Consider the following 22,405-nt stretch of genomic DNA (forward strand, 5'->3'; position numbering starts at 1 on the left):
TGACACCACAACACTCTACCAGGAACAACATAATGAGACTCTGTCTTAAAAAACAAAAAAAGTATAAAAGCAGAACAGACATGGTGTTTCACACCAGAAAATTAATAAAGGATGTCTGGCTAATAGACCAACACATAAAGTAACTGAAATACTTTTAGAGATTACAAAATGGGTCAGTACCATCTGATGATGACTGCTAATAGTCACATGCTCATTATTCAGATATTAAGCTTTAAGAAGAAAGGAAAAATAGACCTCCTCTGATTTTTATGTACAATGACTACATCAGAAACTCTTACAATTAAGAAAGGATGTTTCTATAGCTTACCTACACCTGTTCCAAATAAGTCCTCTGGAATAACTCGGAACAATTCTCCTGACATGGCAGCCTTCATTTCTTAGAAGATGGCTTTCAGGTCTGCTTTCAGTCTTTCCTTGTTCAAGTTACTGAATTATCCTAACCCCAGGATGCTCTTCCTATCCTAGCTATGTTCTTCTGAACTTTTCCATGATTGAGATTGCATGAATGTAGACTTAGATTGTGTTAATATTTTTTTTTTTTTTTTTTTTTTGTAGAGACAGAGTCTCACTTTACTGCCTTCAGTAGAGTGCCATGATGTCACAGGACTCACAGCAACATCTAGCTCTTGGGCTTCCGCGATTCTCCTGCCTCAGCCTCCCGAGCAGCTGGAATTACAGGCGCCTGCCACAACTCCCGGCTATTTTTTGGTTGCAGTTCAGCCAGGGCTGGGCTCGAACCCGCCACCCTCGGTATATGGGGCCGGCGCCCTACTCACTGAGCCACAGGTGCCACCCGATTGTGTTAATATTTTTAATAACAGTGACAATACTGGTGACCTGTATAGTATTTTTTTTTTTTGAGACAGAGTCTCACTTGGTCATCCTCAATATAGTGCCATAGCATCATAGCTCACAGCAACCTCAAATTCGTGGGCTCAAATAATTCTCTTGCCCCAGCCTCCCAAGTAGCTGGGACTACAGGCGCCTGACACAATGCCTGGCTAGCTTTAGAGATAGGGGTCTTGCTTTTGCTCAGGCTGCTCTCAAACTTCTGAGCTCAGGCAATTCACCTGCCTTGGCCTCCCAGAGTGCTAGAATTACAGACATGAGCCACCGCATCCAGCCCGATCTATATATTCTTAAAGTTCTAATTACTCTTTACATTCTTTCACATCTAAAGTATTTCGTGAAAAATATTTTAAACGTCCTAACATATTACATAAAGACAACCTTGAATATTTTCCATTGTTGATTTCATTACACAAGAAATATTCAAGTTTATAATTTAAAGAGTATTAAAAAGAAATTTTAAGGGATCATTTAAAAAATCCTCTTTCACCATTCTTTTCTTTCTTTCTTTATTTGGTTTAACCTACTCAGCCTCCTGTGAAGAAAGCATAACCTATGCTTATTGGTTGTACAATTTTTTAACTGAAAATAGCACAGAATATTTTTGGATTTTTGTTATTGTCATTCTTTTACTTGTAGTAGAAATGTTTCCATGCAGGAAAGCCTCGAAAAAGTAAACACCCAGTTTCTATGATCATCAACATGTTTTCTCAATCCTCCTCAGAGTATTTGAAAGCAAATATCAGCATCATACTATCTCATCTTCAATTTAAACACACACTAGGTATTAGAGCCTATTATTCCATAAGCACTGTGCTTATCTCTTCTAGTCCTCAAAATACACTAACATAATAGTCAAGCTTAATCCTATATTATTCATGGTCTCTATGCTCACATGAAACTAATTTTCTGACTCCATGAAACTATGGGGCTGTGCACAGTGACTCATTCTTACCCTCTTAGCACTCTGAGAAGCCAGGCAAGAGGATCCCTTGAGATCAGGACTTCGAGAAAAGTCTGAGCCTCTCTTTAGTGAGATCCCATCTCTACTAAAAATAGAAAAAAATTTTAAAAATAGAAAAAAATTAGCCAAATGCAGCAGTAGGCACCTGTAGGCCCAGCTACTCAGGAGGCTAAGGCAAGAGGATCACTTGAGCCCAGGAATTGGAGGTTGCAGTGAGCTACAATGATGCCACTACAAAGCAAGACTCTGTCTCAAAAAATAAAAAGAAACTAGGGGATTCTTATTCTAGAAATTAGATATTCTACTTTTATTAGATAATATTCCTTTGTTGGGCATTTTTACAATATTGCTGGCTGAAATTATGTTTATGCAACAGTGGAGCAATTTCACAATTAAGTGGGTCACTGACATGCTGGTTAATAAATTCTGCTAGACAGATCAGACAACAGTCCAATAAACAACCTTGTATAACTCATAGGATTTTTAAAATACTTTGCAAAAGCACTCTGCCTAAAGAAAGAGTGGAATAGCAATATTAACAGCCAATAATATCCATTTTTATTTTAAAGAAAGCATATAGGCTTTGCTGCCTAAATATAATTTTAAAGACTCTACTAATAGATTGATTCTCAAACTATCATTAACATTTAGCACAATGATGTTCAATTACTATTTAGTACATAGCATGAGCTCCTTCGAATCACTTTGAAAGTAAGCAAGAACTAGTTGGCAAGTACTGGAGTTGACTTTAGGGAATGACCCATCTTAGGAAATTATGTGATATAATTATTTCTTATAAATTATAAGAAATCCCTAAAACATGCTAGAAAATTTGAAGGTTTGCAAAAATAGGAAAGTACCAAAAAATCATTAAAAATTCCTAAGAGTAGCAATCATCATTATGCAGTGGTGAAAATCCTTCAAAAAGTCATGGGAGAAGTTAAACATAAAACCTTCCTGAAAAGTAGTCTACAGATTATTCTCTGGGAAGTTGCTAAAAAACATTTCAATCAGGAAACATGAAAGAATCTGTAAAATATCAGTGGATGATTGGGTTGGGAGTGTGGGGGCTTGAGGAATGTAAGCAGAAGGTTCTAAAGGAAAAGGGAGATATGCATACTTTACTTTTCATCAAACCACTTCAAATTTTCAAAAACCTTTTCACTTAGATTCTAACATAATAAGTAAGCCTTACCCTAATTTTCCACCAAAGGTTGGAGGTGAAATTTCAGCATACTCTTTTATTTGATGTCATACATCAAACTTTAAAAAACAAAAACAAGGCAACAAAAAGTGTTCTTTAGCTTTTTTAAAATCAGGCATTAATAAAAGCACTGTTTCAAAACTTACATCTGAACCCACACTTCTCATGGTACTTTGGAGGACAGGCTTAGTCACAGAAAGTTTTCCATTCACTGGGCTATTTGCCACAGGAGCTGGTACCACATTCACCATGTGATTAGGTAGCTGTGAGACTCCTCCAGCAACAGCAAGGACTGGCTGAGCAGAGGGTAGAACTCCAGGTGTCTGAAGCTGCACCACAGTAGGCTGGGAGAGCAAAACAGTCTGACCTGTGTTAGAAAAAAAGAAAAGGAATCAGAGGGTGCACAACTGTTTCGGCAGGAGAAGCAGCTTAACATTTAGGTCTCTTCTTCAGATGTCATGGGTAAGATCAGCACCAAGGGATTTGTCACCAGCAATTAAAACATGATCCATAGCAACACACGCTCATGGTGACTTTGTTGCTGTGTTTTTAATAGAACTTTTTTCTCTTTGAGTTATCACTAACAATATATATCCATAGTTGTCTTTCTCAACCATATATATAACAAATTTGCTATTATGCCACATACATAGATGTCCCTAAGAATTAATTTCTGAAACGTGTTAGCACTAAAAAGATGTCATGTTATAAACAAAAATGCATTACACTGACCAAAGAAAACCATATATATAGTATTTTAAATTAATAGGATTTTCAAATATATACAACACCAAAAATATATACACAGGGACCAAATTAATTCAATACTGAAAGAAAAAGAGGCATAAATACCAAAAGCTTAAAAACCATTCAAGATAAAAATCTTAGCTAACAAGCATAATAAATGTAAATCAGTAATTTTAAACAGTCTGTATTAAAGGTCATAATGTATCCTAAAATAAACAAACAAACAAAAATAGTGTGTAAATAATACCAATCCTCCTACCCTCTAACCCCCTAAAAATGGCCTTCAAATCTCTCTGGAGTTTTCACATTTATCATTAAGTTTATGCTAATCTGAGGAGAATTAGTCCAGGTTTAACATCTCTAATTTGAAATCCAAAATGTTCCACTTATGGCATGCTACCATAGTGGAAAATTTCGCATCTCTAGTCTCAAGCATTTCAGATAAGGGACACTCAACCTGTAATAACAATGATAAAGATGTTACTCTGTAAACAAAGCATTAACTCTGTGAACAATGTGTCCACAAGATCAGGCACAGTGGCTCACACTTATATTCCCAGCAACCCTGGAAAGCTGAGGTGGGAAGATCCCTTGAGCTTAGGAGTTCGAGACCAGTCTGAGCAAAAGCAAGACCCTATCTCAACAAAAAATAGAAAAATTAGTTGGGTATGGTGGTGTAGCCCTGTTACTTGGGAAGCTGAGGCAGGAAGACGGCTTGAGCTCAGGAATTGGAGATTGCAGTAAGCTATGATAATACCACTGTACTCTAGCTTGAGTGACAAAGAAAAAAAAAGGAAGAAAGAAAAAGAAACGTCTAAGAAACAAAATCCATTGTTAAGGAGGCAAATGACTCTGGAGGAAACATTTTAAAAAGCCAACCAGTAGGGTGCCTCCTCATCCTCAGAGGACCTACTTCTTGGTACCTCCATTGCTTCTGATGTTTCTTCTCACCTGAACGAATATAGCCTAAACCAACCTTTTAATCAAAACATAGCATTGCAGGTGGAGTGAAAGCTCACTATTGTTTGTTGCTGTACTGTCTAACAGTTGACACTAGTACTCTGGTGATTCTACTGTGCTGCTTAGTATTAACTTATTATTAACTGAACTTACTATTTTTTCACTGCATTAATGGTATGTCATAGTTTCTACTGTTAATAACATATGCATAAGTAAGTGTAAGAAAATGATTCCTTATCAGTAGCATATAAGTAATACCAAACTATCACAGATTGACATAGGTGGTTTAGATAGTGACACCTTTGCTTTCTGATAGTTCAAAGTACACAAATTTTGTTTCATACACAAAATTATTAAAAATATTGCATAAACTTACCTTCAGACTATGTGTGTAAGATGTACATGAAATATAAACAAATTCCATGTTTACACTTGGGTTCCATCCCTAAGCTATCTCATTATTTATATGCAAATATACCAAAATTTTAAAACATCTGAAATCCAAAATACTCTGGTTCTAAGCATCTCAAATAAGGTATACTCAACTTGTATAATTTACCTAAAGAAGACTTACACAACTCATAACACTAATCTAGAGAAAATTTTACTTGCCTGCTAAGTGCTTCCTTTCAGATCCCCCTGGGCAGATTTTTATAAGGTGTTGGAAGCCTTGCATAATATCCACAGCTACTTGTGCCTACCTAACATAATAAAGGCACTACAATAATAAGGAACTAAAATTCCATATAAATTTATTATTATTCTTTAAGGGAAAAAAAAGCACTATGTTTTCAGACAGTTTATCATGACCTACGTAAAACTCAGCTCAGTATTTCAAAGGATCAGGAAAAACTAAAAATCAAAATAATATTTCAGAACACCTGTTTGTTAAGAACATCTGTTTTAACTAAAAAAGATCACTTTTATAAAATCAAAGTCTTTGTCTTAGATAGCGTCAAAAAGCACCCTAAAATAGCATAATTTAATTAATAACATTTTATCCCAGGTAAGTTAGAAGAAAGATCTAAAACTGATAGATTTTTGAATATGTACAATTTATTTGGGTATAAAGGACCACTAAATATTTTTATCTTTTTATTTTCTCTTGGACTAACTTCTTTTATGAAATAAAAACATCTAAAATTGGGAAATGGTTCATAAGAAGATATAAATATACTTAGGCAAATATGCAAACAGAAATAATCGCTAAATAAAGCAAATAGCACATGACTAAGTAAGTTTCTAGCAACACTTAATAAGAAATTACACCCCGGGAAGCGCCTGTGGCTCAGTCGGTGGGGCGCCGGCCCCATATACCGAGGGTGACGGGTTCAAACCCAGCCCCGGCCAAACTGCAACCAAAAAATAGCCGGGCGTTGTGGCGGGCACCTGTAGTCCCAGCTACTCGGGAGGCTGAGGCAAGAGAATCGCTTAAGCCCAGGAGTTGGAGGTTGCTGTGAGCTGTGTGAGGCCACGGCACTCTACCGAGGGCCATAAAGTGAGACTCAGTCTCTACAAAAAAAAAAAAAAAAAAAATTACACCCTATCTGACACTTGGAAAAGACAAACTTATCATAATATAAAACTTACACCAAGGGTTCCCAACTCTGAAATAAAAAATCTTTCTTAATATCAAAAAATATCATGGTCAGCTGGGTACAGTGGCTCACGCCTATAATCCTAGTACCCTAGGAGGCCGAAGCAGGTGGATCACTTGAGCTTGGGAGTTTAAGACCAGCCTGAGCAAGAGCAAGACCCTGTCTCTACTAAAAATAGAAAAATTAGGTGGACATTGCACCAGGCACCTGTAGTCCCAACTACCCGGAAGACTGAAGCAAGAGGCTCACTAGGAGTTTGAGATTGCTATGAGCTAGGCTGATGCAATCGCACTCCAGCCTGAGCAACAGTGAGACTCTGTCTCAATTTAGAAAAAAAGAAAAAAATCAGACTGGGCGCAGTGGCTCACACCTGTAAATCCTAGCACTCTGGGAGGCAGAGACAGGTGGAATGCTTGAGCTCAGGAGTTCAAGACCAACCTGAGCAAGACAGAGACCCCACCTATAAAAATAGCCAGATATTGTTCCATGTACCTGAAGTCCCAGCTACTTGGGAGGCTGAGGCAAGAGAATCCAATCCACTTGAGCCCAAGAGTTTGAGGTTGCTGTGAACTATGATGCCATAGCACTCTACGGAGGGTGACAAAGTGGGACTCCATCTCAAAAAAAAAAAAAAAAAAATCAGGCTGGGCTCAGTGGCTCACACCTGTAATCCTAGCATTCTAGGAGGCTGAGGCAGGTGGATTGCCTGAGCTCAGGAGCTCAAGACCAGCCTGAGCAAGAGCGAGACAGGAATTGTGACAGGCACCTGTAGTCCCAGCTAAAAATTGACAGGCATTGTAGCAAACACCTATAGTCCCAGCTAACCGAGAGGCTGAGGCAAAAGAACTGCTTGAGCCCAGGAGTTTGAGGTTGCCATAAGCTATGATGCCACAGCACTCTACTAAGAGTGACAAAGTGAAACTGTCTTTAAAAAAAAAAAGAAGCATGATCACCAAAGATGATCATGATTGTCCTTTCAGATTATGTGGATTGAGAAAATACATGATAAAAAGGCTATTAAGAACTGAGTAATGATTTAAAATGAATTTGGGGCTTATTAATCAGAAGCATAGCTATAAAAATTTGAAAAGCAGCTATACGAAGATATAAGAAACAAATTATTTGCTCACAGAAAATTCTGCTACAAATACGGATTTAGATATTTTACAAACTGCCACAATACTACTCCCATCACCCACACCCAGGGTTGTTTGTCTACAGAGAACTATTGACTTAAACCAATATTTTGAGAAGAAAATTATAAATGTAATGTTCTGCATTCTATGAGTTTAAAAATTAGATTTAAAGACCCCCAAAATTAAACACTGCTTAATGAACTTTAGGACCTTTTCAAAGAACAGAAGTGGTAAACACAATGAATTAAGTGATTTATAAGAAAAAAAATCCCACATCCCACTTCTAGCTCCCGTTAAAAGATGCAGCACTAGCAGGTAACACTTGCAGATGGCTTTGTAATAGTTCTTAAACTAATTAAGACAAATAATCCAAGTCTGTACTGCCAACATACAGTATCTTCACCATCTTCTTGCTGAAAGAACTGCATCACAGAGAGGAGGAGATGGAGGAATACCAAGGCAAGCCCTGTCACCAAACGTGGCTAGACTCCTACAAGGCCACTGTCACTTCCTTTTCTTTCCATACTGTACATCAAGCCCTTTCATTCCAGGATGCTGAACTATACTCAAATTAACCAGCATCTACATCAACCACCCTCTAAATATTCTAGGCATGTTCGGGTTTAAGACAGAATGGGGGAAAACAACTAAATTCCTATTACAGTGTGTTCAAGTGAAAAACATTAAAAAATGAATTGTGACTTGCCAAATGCTGACCAGAAAACAAACTATAATGCAAAGGACTGTTGGGGCCTTGAATAGTTACTCTGTGTTGATAACTATATTATCTGATATGAGAATAGTTATACCTGCTTTCTTTTGGTTTCCATTTGCATGAAATACTGTTTTCCATCCCTTCACCTGAGTCTAAACGAATCCTTTTGGCTTAAATGTGTTTTCTGGAGATAGCAGATACCTGGCTTATATATTTCTTTAATCCATTGAGCCAACCTTTGTCTCTTGAGTGAGGAATTCAAAGCCATTCACATTTACTGATTTTACACTAGTAGGAGACTACTGTACTGATCCGTGTATAATGCAGTTCTGAGTACTTCCTACAGGGCAGGTCTGGTCTTAACAAATTCCATCCATGTTTGCCCATCTGGGAAAGTCTTTATTTCTCCCTCTACAAGAAACGTAGTTTTTCAGAACACAAAACTCTAGGCTGGCCCTTTATTCTGTTTGAGAAGATGGAAAACGGGAGCCCAGGCCTTTGCTCCTTATGAAGTCTCAGCTGAGAAGCCTGCATTTGGTCTGATAGGTTTTCCTTTGTAAGTTACCTGATGCTTCTGCCTTATGGGCCTTATGGTTCATAGGAGCTCCTCTTCCATGTTAACTTTGGCCGTTCTGATGACTTTATGTGTGGTAACGCCTCTTGGTGATGACACTCCCAGGTGTCTATTGTGCTCCTAGTACCTGGATGTCCAGATTTCTAGTAAGACCTGGTGAATTTTCTTCAATTATTCCCTCAATTAGGTTTTCCAACCCTTATGTGTTTTCTTCTTCACCCTCAGGATGCCTATGATTCTTATGTTAGGCTTCTTTTACATAATTTCAAATGTCTTGTAGGCTTTGCTCATTCCTTACATTCTCTTGTTCTCTTTGGCTGATTTGTTTAATTTAATGGTACTGTCTTTTAGCTCTGAGATTCTTTCTTTTGCCTAATCTAGCCTTTCTTTAATGCTTTCTACTGAATTTTTCTTTTCTTTCTTCTTTTTTTTTTTTTTTTGAGTCTCTACCCACTCTCACCCTGGGTAGAGTGCTATGGCATCACAGCTCACAGCATCCTCAAACTCTTGGGCGTAAGCGATTCTCTTGCCTCAGCCTCTCAAGTAGCTGGGACTACAGATGCCTGCCACAACACCCAGCTATTTTTTTTGTTACAGTTGTCGTTGTTGTTTTAGCTGGCCCAGGCCAGGTTCAAACCTGCCAGCCTCAGTGTGTGTGACTGGTGCCCTATCCACTGAGCTACGGGTACCACTTGAATTTTTCATTTCTAGAAGCTCTGCTTGATTTTTTTTTTTTTAATTGTTGGGGATTCATTGAGGGTACAATAAGCCAGGTTACACTGATTGCATGTGTTAGGTAAAGTCCCTCTTGCAATCATGTCTTGCCCCCAGAATTTCTTTAGTGAATTTTCATTCATTTCTTGCATTGTTTTTGTGGTTTCTTTTGTTGGGTTTCTATTTTCTCTTGCATTTAATTGAGCTTCCTTAAAATCCTTCCTTTATCAGTCACTTTGATATTCTTGTTTTGGTTGGTTTCCATTGGTACAGAGTTATTACTGTCTTTTGGGGGTGTCCCTTCACTCTGACTTTTCATGTATCTGGAGATCTTTCACTAATTCCTTCTCATCTGGAGCAGCTTTTTCTTCTTCTACTTTTTTTAAATGGTAAAATGCTACTAATGTTGACATGGATTAACTATAAAGTGCCTTGCCTATATTTCCCTTCTTCCCTCTCCACATTCTCAAATAATTCTCCCAATATATACCTCTCTCAAATAATTCTCTCAAATATATACCTCTCTAAATAATATCACCTCTCCAAATTGTGCTATAAAAACGGACAAGGTGCAATGCCTCAGATTAACACATGCTCACAAAAAATAAATATAGTCTTCAGATCCGGGAAAGAACTGAAGTTCTAAATAATGCATGATTCATATTTCTGGAACTAAAAACCTGCTCAGAAAAAGAACAGGTTGTCTTCTTGCTATAGGCAATCTGTCATTCAAACATAGCCAACAATCTGCTAATAGCAAATTCTTAGGAACACCCCCTATGTTAAACACTAGTCATATTAATGTGAGACTTGAACTTTTTATAGATATATTTTTATATCTTATGGGAACTATAATGAGGTTCTTTGTGAGTTTAAATTCTTAGTCTTTTGGAAGACACAGATCCTTTTGAGATCCTGATGAAAACACTGAAGATTATCCCTAGAAATATTAACATATGAACATACACTAAATCTTACACTTTATTTCAAAAAGTTCATGAATTCTTAACATCCATTTATAGATCACAAGAATACCTATTCAGGCTAGGCGTGGTGGCTCATGCCTGTGATCCCAACACTCTGGAAGGCAGAAGTGGGTGGATAGCTTGAGCTCATGAGTTTGAGACCAGCCTAAGCAAGAGCAAGACCCTGTCTCTAAAAAACAGCCAGGCATTGTGGAAGGCGCCTGTAGTCCCAGCCACTTGGGAGGCTGAGGCAAGAGGATTGCTTGAGCCCAAGAGTTTGAGGTTTCTGTGAACTATGATGCCACACCCTTCTACCAGGGGCAAGAAAGCGAGTCTCTGTCTCAAAAAAAAAAAAGGGATTGCTATTTTTCATATGAAAAAGGTAGTAGTTTGATTCTGTACTGAGAAGCAGTCATTTCAAACTGGTTTGTTTTATTGTTTTGTAAGGACTGACTGATGAACTTTTGCCAATCTATCCATCCGTTCTCTCATCTAGTTCTTCTTTTTATTACTGTTATATTGTCTATGACTATAAGAGAACAAAGTTAACAGAATACCTAGAAATCAAATTTGTGATTTTGTCTTCATTTAAAACTATGTTCCAAAGAAATGAGCTAACTATTCACAACTGGAAATATAGCCATAAAAGCAAATATAACTCGTGTTTACTTACAACCCACGCCCCATTAACACTAAGCTCTATTTGGTGCCAATGAACTAAATCCACCGAAAAGAATGCTGTACAAGTTTTCTCATACTCAATGTATATGTATGACTACAATGATGAATAAACTGCCTAAGAAATCTCCATGCGCAAATGATTCCCATATCTGAATAATACCAAATCCTCAAATTTCTTTCAAAAACTGATCTAAACTTCTTATAGAACCACAAGTATATGACGCCATCTGGTGGATAAAATACAGAAACACACAAATTCTTAGCTAGCTGAAGGAAGTTTAGGTCTTCTCCAGAGGCCCCAGCTGGATATCCCGTTCACTTAACCACATAGCCTCCTCAGAGACTAAGTGCCTGATTCTACTGCTAAAACATACCTAAGACCTGAAATGAGCCAAAATATTTTAAATACTGACCACTCCTTAAAAACAAAAAAAGCTCATAATGACTAAACTCTCAGAATAAAATGTCATCAAGAAAGTTTCCCAGATTATCTTCTTCTTTTCAAGTGATTACATAAAAACAAAAGCCTTGGGGCGGCGCCTGTGGCTCAGTCGGTAAGGCGCCGGCCCCATATACCGAGGGTGGCGGGTTCAAACCCAGCCCCGGCCAAACTGCAACCAAAAAATAGCCGGGCGTTGTGGCGGGCGCCTGTAGTCCCAGCTACTCCAGAGGCTGAGGCAAGAGAATCGCTTAAGCCCAGGAGTTGGAGGTTGCTGTGAGCTGTGTGAGGCCACGGCACTCTACCGAGGGCCATAAAGTGAGACTCTGTATCTACAAAAAAAAAAAAAAAAAAAACAAAAGCCTTCAAGACTAGTGTTTTCATAATTGAAAGGGTTAAGAAAAAACAAGTATTAGATGTAACTGATGTACAGATGCCCTCCCTAATTAACACAGGACCACATATTAGTCACTGCCGCAATGTCTTCAGAACCAAGGACAATTCCTGACAAACAGCATGTGCTCAGAAATTATAATCTGAATTAAAACAAATTATACAAGTTCCACTCAGGTACCTTTAGCAGGTGCAGGTTGTATACTGATAATTGGCTGCTGCTTTGTCAACGGCATAAGTGCTGGTAGCGTCTGAATAATAATGGTTTTTGCTGGAACACTGGAGTTTGTTTGAGTCTTGGGTGTTGCTGGAAGCAATAAAGGCTTGGGCTGAATTGAAGGTTTTAAATTCATCTGAATTTTTTTCTTTGGAGTCAGTCCATTTTCTAGGGAAAAAACAGACAAACCACAAATTAAGCAAACCCTAAAAACAGATTCTATCACCTACCTTTCTCTACACATGATCCTGGCTTTGGAGTAACTATCCTGAACTGGAGTTTACCCTGGAGTGGAGGGAAGAAAAGTCCTTACACTGAGATTTTCCTTTTTGACCAAGCTGCATTTTGGGGTAGTAGATACATGAACTTGGTAGAGAGAAGAGCTAAAATCCCTGAATAGAGCCTGCAGATAAATAAGGTAATAAGAAACGTTATAGTTGAATGCCCCTCACATTCAGTACCTTTAACTGAAGCTTTTAAATTTCTCCTGACAATAATTGGGCCTGAGTCTATTTTAAAGTATCTTTCAATAATAAAGACAAAGAAAAATGAAGGTTATTTCTTCCCTTTCTTCTTCACAGTAATCATCCTTAACAAATAATACAGGCCCACAAATTTGAAAACAGCAAGCCAGCTTAAAAAATACACGCTTAATCCAATATTTTTTTCTAAGAAATGAAACTTAAGCTCAATTCAAAAGAGAAAGTTAAAAGATGGAATAATACCAGTTTTATTCCTAGGACCAATGACGGGCTTATCTTCCTTTAGGAGTTCTGCTGAGGAGGGACTATTACAGCTTTCACTATATAAAGAAAGGGGTGACATCTGGGAACTAGAAGACAAATCCAACTCCTCCTGCAGCAAAATAAAATAAAAATTAATGTAGAAGGATATGATCCCTGGGAAGAAAATTGCTCAGAAAGAGAAGACCCCAAAATATTTCAAGGCAACTTCAAAGGAAAGATGTGATATACTTTATTAGAAAACATATCTATACATCCCATATCTATACATCAAGTACTAAGTGAGTATGGACCAATCAACACTGTGCATCAGTACCAGAGGAACAATCATTCAAAATGTAAAGTCCACAGCACCCTCTTACATTAGAAATATAAATCATTGATCTGCTTCCACATTTCCTTCCACAAACTTTTTACATTACTTGCTTCCTAGTCATACAAGTACTTAGTATCATTATAAGGCAATAGTTAAAATGCCAATATCCTTTCCCTGTAAAGTCTCATTCAGTCTTTAAGAAATAGCAAAAGCAAAATAATTTAACTGTTTTACCCTCTTCTACTTATTAACACTGACTTTGCCCCAAACATTGTGACAAAAAGACAAAAGAAATAAAAAGAAAATAAAATAAAAAAAGAAAGAAAGACAAACACTGAAAGGAGCAGGGCTATTGTCTTTAATTTAATGGGTGAATTGATAATAACAGAGATATATAGAGATAACAAACAAAATCAAACAAATGCCCCTCTCAAAAATAAAAAAAGAATGCAAATAAATGTTGAAAACCATCAGTAACTAAAGAAATACAAATTAAAACAAAATTAAAAACAAACAAAAAAAGTTAATCCACAGGGCAAAAATCAGAAAGACAATGCTCAGCACTAGAAGAAAAGAAAGTTACAGGGAGTCTCAAGAACTTTTGAAAGGCCCACAGAACACTACGATCAGGCCAGGCTCAGTGGCTGTAATCCTAGCATGCTGGAAGGTGAGACCCATGGATTGCCTGAACTCAGGAGTTCCAGACCAGCCTAACCAAGAGCGAGACCTGTCTCTAAAAGTAGCCAGGTGTTGTGGTGGGCACCTACAGCCCCAAGCTACTCGGAAGGCGAAGGCAAAAGTATCACTTCAGCCCAAGAGTTTGATGTTGCTGTGAGCTATAATACATAGCTATAACACCACTTTACCGAGGGCAAAAAGGGAGACTCGGTCTCAAAAAATAAAAATAAAAAAGAACATTACAATAATTCTGGAGGGTGATATGAAAGCACTTATCAAGTTAAATATATGGACATGTTACCACCCAACAATTTTACTTCTGGATATACATCCGGAAGGAATTCTCACATAGGACCACAAGGGAACTTTTTTTTTTTTTTTTTTTGGAGACAAGAGTCTTACTCTGTTGTCCTGGGTAGAGTGCCATGGCGTCATCATAGCTCACAGTAACCTCAAATTCTTGGGCTCAAGTGATTCTCTTCCCTCAGCCTTCCAAGTAGCTGGGACTACAAGTACCCGCCACTAGGCCTGGCCAATTTTTTCTCTATTTTCATTTGTTTTTTTTTATTTTGTTTTAATTTGCATTACTTGGATGATGACTAGAAAGCAAGTAATGTAAAATTGCTTTGGATCTTGCTCTTGCTCAGGCTGGTCTCCTACTCCTGAGCTCAAGTGATCCTCCCACCTCAGCCTCCCGGAATGCTAGGATTACAGGAGTGAGCCAATGCACCTGGCTTGGGAAGATTTTTTTACAATACTCATTACAGTGTAGGTAAAATGTAGTGAACGATACTTAAAATGCTGTAAAATGCAGAGTTAGATACAACAAATTTGATGTATATTGGTTAATCTTAAAACAGTGTGCTGATTTTTAAAAGTAAATAGAAAGAGATCTAATATGTAATCATTCACATAAATTTTAAATATATGCATACAATTGAAATCAGTGAGAACAGATGAACTTTTTTTTTTTCTTGAGACAGAGTCTCACTTTGTCCCCCATAGTAGAGTGCTGTAGCATCACAGCTCACAGCAACCTCAAACTCCTAGGCTCAAGCAATTCTCTTGCCTCAGCCTCCTTAGTTGCTGGGACTACAAACACGTGTCACCATGCCTGGCTATTTTTATTTATTTATTTACTTATTTTGAGGCAGTGTCTCACTATATCTCCCTCAGCAGAGTGCCATGGCAGCACAGCTCACAGCAACATCAAACTCTTGGGCTTAAGCCATTCACTTGCCTCAGCCTCCCAAGTAGCTGGGACAACAGGTGCCTGCTACAATGCCCAGCTATTTTTTGGTTGTAGTTGTCATTGTTATTTGACAGGCCCAGGCTGGATTCAAACCCACCAGCTGTTCTGGTGTATGTGGCTGGCACCCTTGATGCAGAGCTACAGGTGCTGATCCCACCCAGCTATTTTTTAGAGACTGGATCTTGCTCTTGCTTAAGCTGGTCTCAAACTCCTGAACTCAAGCAAACTACCTGCCTTGGTCTCCCAGAGTGCTAGAATTACAGGCATGAGCCACCATGCCCAAAGATGAACTTTTTAATAAATGGTACTAGAATAATCCTTTGGGGTAGTCATTTAGAAAAACATAAAATTGGATCTGTATCTCACATCATACACCAGGATAATTTCAAATGAATCAGAGATCTCAATATTAAAAATAAAACCTTATGATAAATATTCATTAATAGTCACTTAGAAGATATTCCTTCCTGAATATTTTGCTCCTAAGCTGCTAGATGGGGTAAAACAAGCAAGACCAGCATCCACGCAGAGAAGCAGCCTGGTAGAGTATCAGAGTCTAAGGAGGGTAGCTCAGAAAAAACAAAGTTTCTTATCCTTGCAACATTTCTATAAATTTGAGATTGTTCCAAAGAATTGGTATAAGAAAACAGGAATAAAAATATGAGTGGTAAAAACTTTCCTCTGAGTGACCAAAAACAGAAGAAATAAAATAGGAATGCCCAACTTGCAGCCTGGGGGCCACATGCTGATTTTGTGAGGATTTTTTTTTTTTTTTTGCTGATCTGTGATGTCAGATATCACAAAAAAGTATGCATGGATCTTTTTTTGCTAATCAGCTTTCCTTAAATGTTTGTGTATTTAATGTGTGGCCCAAGAAAACTCTTCTTCCAATGTGTGGCAGAAAAAAAAACAAAGGTTGAACACCCCTGAAATAAAAGATCAATACTCTAGCTATAGAAAAAGTATACCTAAAAAAAAAGAAATAGAAATAAGTATATCTGGTGAAAATGAACACAAGATAAATGAAAAATAGGAGAATAAATATCTGAAGCTTAGAATCACCAGTATTTAGTGATAGACTAAATATACAACCAGATGGAACAAAGATACTTCAATTATGGCAGATAGCACACTTAAGTATTATTTGTACTTTATTCTTACATTTTCCCTTTCCCCATTCTAAAAAAAATTTTTTTATCAGGTACTTCCTTTGCCTGGCTTCAGGGCTTTTCTCTGGATGAAGAGAAGCATTCTTTTCTTTGTTTCTTTCTTTTTTTTTTTTGAGACAGAATCTCATTTTGTCACCCTTGGTACAATGCTGTGGTAACATAGCTTACAGCAACCCCAAACTCTTGGACTCAAGTAATCCTCTTGCCTCAGCCTCCCAAGTGGCTGGGACTACAGGCAACCACCACAATGTCCAGCTATTTTTAGAGACAGGGTCTTTTTTTTTTTTGAGAAGCATTCTAAAGAAGCTACCAGGGCCGGGCACAGTGGCTCACACCTATAATCCTAGCACCCTGGGAGGTCGAGACAAAGGGATCACCTGAGCTCAGGAGTTTGAGACCAGCCTAAGCAGAAGCAAGGCCCTGTCTCTAAAAATAGCTGAGCATTGTGGCGGGCACCTGTAGTCCCACATACTTGGGAGGCTGAGGCAAGAGGATCACTTGAGCCCAAGAGTTTGAGGTTGCTGTGAGATATGATGCCACACTACTCTATCCAAGGCAACAGAGTGAGACTCTGTCTCTAAATAAATAAATAAGCTACCAGACTTCTGTAAAAATCTCAGCCCATTCAAAAGGTAGTGCTAGGTATTCCTGAACCATTCTAGGTTCTATGGCTAAGGAGATATAAAAACTGACCATCTTACATTACTCTATATCCTCAAAGAATACATAACCAGGAGAAAGAAAGGCAGGAGAAAAGACAGTAACTCAATTAAAAAAAAAAACAAAAAACTTGATACTGATAAAATGCAATTAAACAAATGAAACAAGGAAAATAAGGAGGCAAGAACATAGGGGAAGGAGGCCAAAACCAAAGACACTAACAACTTTCTAGCTGCCACAAAGCCCTTCCTTGAGTGTCAGTTTTCTGCAATAATAAGATAAGCTCTTCCTTGTGTCAGTTTTCTGCAGTAATAAGATAAGCAACACCTTAATAAATGTTAACTGCTTCCCCCATATACATATTTCCAAGACAACATTATAACTAAAATCTCTGTAAAAGACTGGCTACTTACAGGGACATGCTGAGTTGAAGAACAAGAGTCCACTGACCGAGGAGATGAGACTGAACAACTTGAGGCAGCTGGTGAAAGTGGCTGAGGTTCTGTCTTAATATCTTTAACTAAAAAATATGAAATAAAGGTTTTTCACACTGAACAGAACACTATAAACTAAGAATAAAATGGACAAGGAAGAAGGTAAAAATCTACTCAAATTCAGTAAAATATGAAAACTAATGTCATCAAAATAAAAAATTAAATGAAAATAAAGATGTGGAAAACATCATAGCCAGTATGTTTCCATTTGTGCAATAAACAATACATGTGTGTATGTATCTACCTGCATCTGCACTAACTTTCTGAAAGGCTAAACAGAAGAAATCCGTAACAGTGGCTTTGGGAAGAAGTTGTTGGCTGGCTGAGGAGTAAGAGCAGGAGGTGCTGTTCTACTATAGATACTTTTGTAGTTTTTGAATATATGCCATATGCAAAAAAGTAATAGATTCTTAATTTCTTAAAATAAAAGAAACAGGAAAGAATTATTTTGGAAAGCATTTTTGACAATACAATTAAAACTCATGAAAATGTTCATATCTTTTGCACTACTAACTTATGCTATAAAAACTTACTGAGTGACTATGGACCAGGCAGTGTTACTTGGTGTCAAAGATGTGACAGGGTGAGAGTGGCAGACTATTTTCCAAAATTAGCCACAACTTATCTACCATCCCTTATGATCTCCTATAATGTGATCTTGCCACTTCCCCATTAAGTGGTACAGTCTGTTTCCCCATCCCTTAAATTTAGGTGTGCTTATGACTTCTTCAATCAATAGAGAATGGAAGTTATGCTATGTGAATTTTCAGGGCAAAATGCAGCCTCTGCTTGGTGTGTTGGAACACTCCCACATGGAGCCTTTGAAGTCTGACTACCCTGCTACTACCATCATTTGTGGCCCACTGCAGGCACTTCTAGTCTTCAAGTCATCCCAGCTCAGGTACCAGATGTGTGAGTGATGAAACTTCAAGATGATTCTAGCCCTCCGATATCAGGCTACTCCAGCCTTCAAATCTCCCCAGTTGAGGTCTGAACATCATGGAACAGAGACAAGCCATCCCTGAGGCACCCAGTCCAAATTCTTGACCCACAGATTCAAGGAGTTTATTAAATTTGTTATTGTTTAAGCTAGTAAGATTTAAATACTTTCTGACACAATAGTAACCAGAACACTGACCTTGTGTATCCCATATTCTATGAAGGAAGACAGGTTTTAAGCAAGGTAAATAAATACATAAACTAAAGGGAAATGCAAAGGGGTAGAGAGGAATTCATATAGGGGAATGTACTAGCTATTTTTCCATCACTTTTCACTCCAAGTCCACCTTCTGTATAGTTTATAATACAAATTGTGAATACATTTCCCAGCTGGTTTCCTTTTAGATCCTGTCAGTAAGAGATAAGAAAAATATGATGGAAAGTACAAGGAATTTTCTTCATTCTCCCATCACCCTCATCCTTAAGTGGCAATTTCTCTAGGGTCCATATTCTTTCAGTATATCCAAACCCCACCTCATCAGGTCCCCTGAAAGATGTGAACATTAGCCAAGGCATTACCCTTCCTCAAAAGAAAGGGCATCAAATGCGTAGTTCTACGAAGGTCCCAGTTCTGGTAACCCCAGCTTTTTCCCTATGATTCCTTAAGCCCTATCTGGTGCCCAGATAAATTAACCTCTTAAGGAGATAATTATTCACACTTCAAAATCAATATTTCCTTTTTTTTTTTTTGAGACAGACTCTCACCATGTCACCCTTGCTGGAACACCATGGCATCACAGCTCATAGCAACCTCAAACTCTTGGGCTTAAGTGATTCTCTTGCCTCAGGCTCCCAAGTAGCTGGGACTACAGGCACCTGCCACAACACCTGGCTATTTTGTTGCTGTTGTTGTTGTTGTCATTGTTTAGCAGGTCCAGGTCGGGGTCAACCAGCTCCGGTACATGTGGCCAACACCCTAACCACTAGCTATAGGCACCAGCCAATATTTCTATTTCTGATATGAAATTGTTTATTCATTCATTATGCTACTGAAACATAAGGATAAAATTTTTTATATCCATTTTTGGCAAGAAATTTATTTCTGAGGCCAGGCGCAGTGGCTCATGCCTGTAATCCTAGCACTCTGGGAGGTTGAGGCAGGTAGATTGCTTGAGCTCAGGAGTTTAAGACCAGCCTGAGCAAGAGCAAGAACCTGTCTCTAAAAAAACAGACAGACATTGTGGCAGGCACCTATAGGCCCAGCTATTTGAGAGGTTGAGGCAAAAGAATCACTTCAGCCCAAGAATATGATGTTACCATGAGCTATGATGCCTCGGCACTCTACCCAGGGTGACAAAGTGAGACTCTGTCTCAAAAAAAACAAAAAGAAAGAAAGAAAGAAAGAAATTTGTTTCTGCATTGCCATGCCAGAAGTAGAATATACAGTCTCTGGAATCTTTTAACCCACCAATATAGGTCAATAACCCCACTTAATTGTGAGTCTGACCAAACTACAAAATAAAATGAATCTGTTTAAAGCTTTTAGCAATGAAACACATTATTACCAGTACAGAATTGGTTGTTGATGTCCCAAATGTCTGACTCCCAAGGCATCAAATCCAAATCAAAATCAAGATGATCAAAATTGTTTTCCTGTAGGTTTCAAGTCAGCAAAAGAATATTAAAATAGCAAAATATATACATCTTAAAATCAAACTATCAAACACAATATTTCATAAATAATATAATTTACCCAACCTAGTAAAAATGTTTTCTAAGTCAACACATCTTCAATAGCCTAGAGATAAATCAATTTAGTTATCTGAATCATAACAGTAAAACTAGGAAGTTGGCGATGAATTCAATACCTAAAAGATTCCATTGGCTTCATTCTTTTCTATAGAAGAGACCATTATAGGAGTCACACAAAATGTGCCCCTTATCATAAAGGAAATTCAGAAAAATAAATTTTCCCATTGACATTAAAGAAAACTAGTCAAAGCAAATGGCAATTCACAATATCATCTCCATGTACAATGGAAAGAATTTAGATATATCCACGAGACATGCAAGAATCTGGCCGGGGACCCCGGAGCACACCTGTAATCCTAGTACTCAGGGAGGCCCAGAGGGGCGGATCCCTGAGATCAGGAGTTTGAGCCAACCTGAGCAAGAGTGAGAATCTGTCTCTACTAAAAATAGAAAAATAAGCTGAGTGTTGTGATGGGTGCCTATAGTCCCAGCTACTCGGAAGGCTGAGGGAAGAGGATCACTTGAGCCCAGGAGTTTGAAGCTGCTGTGAGCTATAATGCCACAGCACCCTATCCAGGACAACAGAATAAGACTCTGTCTCAAAGGAAAAAAAAATAAAAAAGACACGCAGGAATCATCAAGAAGTTAATTACCACAGGGTAATTTTCTTCTTGATCTATACTTTTGAAATTTCTAAAAACTTTTATGAATCAAAAATAACAATTTTTTTTAATCCTAGAAGATAAAACTTTCTCAAACAAAAGTCAATAAACCTCTTAGAGACTCCATTAGTGTCTTTTAATTTAGGTGTTAGTTTTTTTACTTAAATATAAGCATATTCTGGATTATGTAGATGACCTTCCCCTTATATTATAAACCTAAATAAAGAGCCACCATATGTTTTCTGAGCCCTCACAAAAATCAAAAAAGTATCAAACAGGTTGGGAACGGTGGCTCACATCTGTATCCTAGCACCCTGGGAGGCCGAATTGGGTGGATTGTCTGAGCTCATGAGTTCAAGACCAGCCTGAGCCAGAGTAAGACCTCATCTCTAAAAATAGCCAGGCGCTGTGGCAGGCACCTGCAGTCTCAGCTACTTGGGAGGCTAAGGCAAGAGGATTGCTTGAGCCCAGGAGTTTGAGGTGGTTGTGAGCTATGATACCACAGCACTCCACTCTGGGCTACAAAGTGGACTCTGTCTCAAAAAAATAAATAAGTAAAAAGGAAACTGGTAAGTTCTACTTGACTAGGTCCATGACTCACATACACACCCTAACGTCACATCATTTCCCTTATGCAGCACAGTATCTATAAAAACCAAGAAGCGTCATGACTATTCTAAGAACACCCACCCATAGGGCCACTCGTGGGGCCAAACATGAGCTTACAATACAAGTCATCTCACACTGGAACCAACGCAATTTCTACTGTCTTAAATTTACTGACTACAAAATGGCTACTAACTATCATACTTAATGGTAAAAGTTATTTAAACTTAAATTACTAGCCTAAACCTAGTGTCCTGAAACTTTGTTGCAATAATTAGGATAAAAATTAAATACTGCATTATGCAATATTTCTCTCCTCTAATAAACACTTACATAAGTTTCATTTCCAGCATCCAGTTGTAGCTCATCGGTGTCTGTGATATAACCAAGTTCAGCAAACAGGGTAGAATCTTTGGACAAAAGCAAAGAATAGAGATTAACTGTCAATCAATCATATGACCAAAAAACCACCTATGCCAGCTCTATTAGGGTTTCTCATTAGCTGTTACTATTATTAGCTACAACTCCAGCACTGTGAATGACAAGCATTTCAAACCTCATTTCAAATTTATGTGTTGTTTTTCCACATAATTTTTAGCTTGTGAACTGAATTCTTAGGGATCAAAGAACATTTTACACTACATGTCATGTTGGACTAATTGATACTGACTTTCTAGAATATTACTAACAAGAACTTTGATACTACATCTGAACTGAGCATGAAAAAGTAATATACTTGGTAGGCAGTGATGATGGGAGAGCTCTATGGAGAGTATACACGAACTGTGTATTTGCCATTCATGTTAAGGGTACAACCAATTTTCTACCAGGGGTCCTCAAACTACAGCCCGCAGGCCACTTGTGGCGGTGTGATTGTTATTTGTTCCCGTTTGTTTTTTTACTTCAAAGTAAGATATGTGCAGTGTGCATAGGAATTTGTTCATAGTTCGTTTTTTT

At 38.0% G+C, this 22,405-nt stretch overlaps 1 protein-coding gene across 2 annotated transcripts in view; it reads right to left on the reverse strand.

Moving 5' to 3' along the window:
• Positions 1 to 22,405, reverse strand: part of ATF6 (activating transcription factor 6) — a 181,118-nt gene that overhangs the window by 142,386 nt on the left and 16,327 nt on the right. For both annotated transcript variants that reach the window (XM_053608161.1, XM_053608162.1), the window contains exons 2-7: positions 21,782 to 21,858; positions 19,994 to 20,081; positions 17,409 to 17,515; positions 12,903 to 13,032; positions 12,142 to 12,345; positions 3,185 to 3,405 (exon numbers count right to left, since the gene is read on the reverse strand). In XM_053608161.1, coding sequence (XP_053464136.1) covers positions 3,185 to 3,405; positions 12,142 to 12,345; positions 12,903 to 13,032; positions 17,409 to 17,515; positions 19,994 to 20,081; positions 21,782 to 21,858 — 827 coding nt within the window. The remainder of the gene's footprint in view (positions 1 to 3,184; positions 3,406 to 12,141; positions 12,346 to 12,902; positions 13,033 to 17,408; positions 17,516 to 19,993; positions 20,082 to 21,781; positions 21,859 to 22,405) is intronic.

The sequence above is a fragment of the Nycticebus coucang genome, chromosome 10 (assembly GCF_027406575.1).
Source record: "Nycticebus coucang isolate mNycCou1 chromosome 10, mNycCou1.pri, whole genome shotgun sequence".
In the NCBI taxonomy this organism is placed as follows: domain Eukaryota; kingdom Metazoa; phylum Chordata; class Mammalia; order Primates; family Lorisidae; genus Nycticebus; species Nycticebus coucang.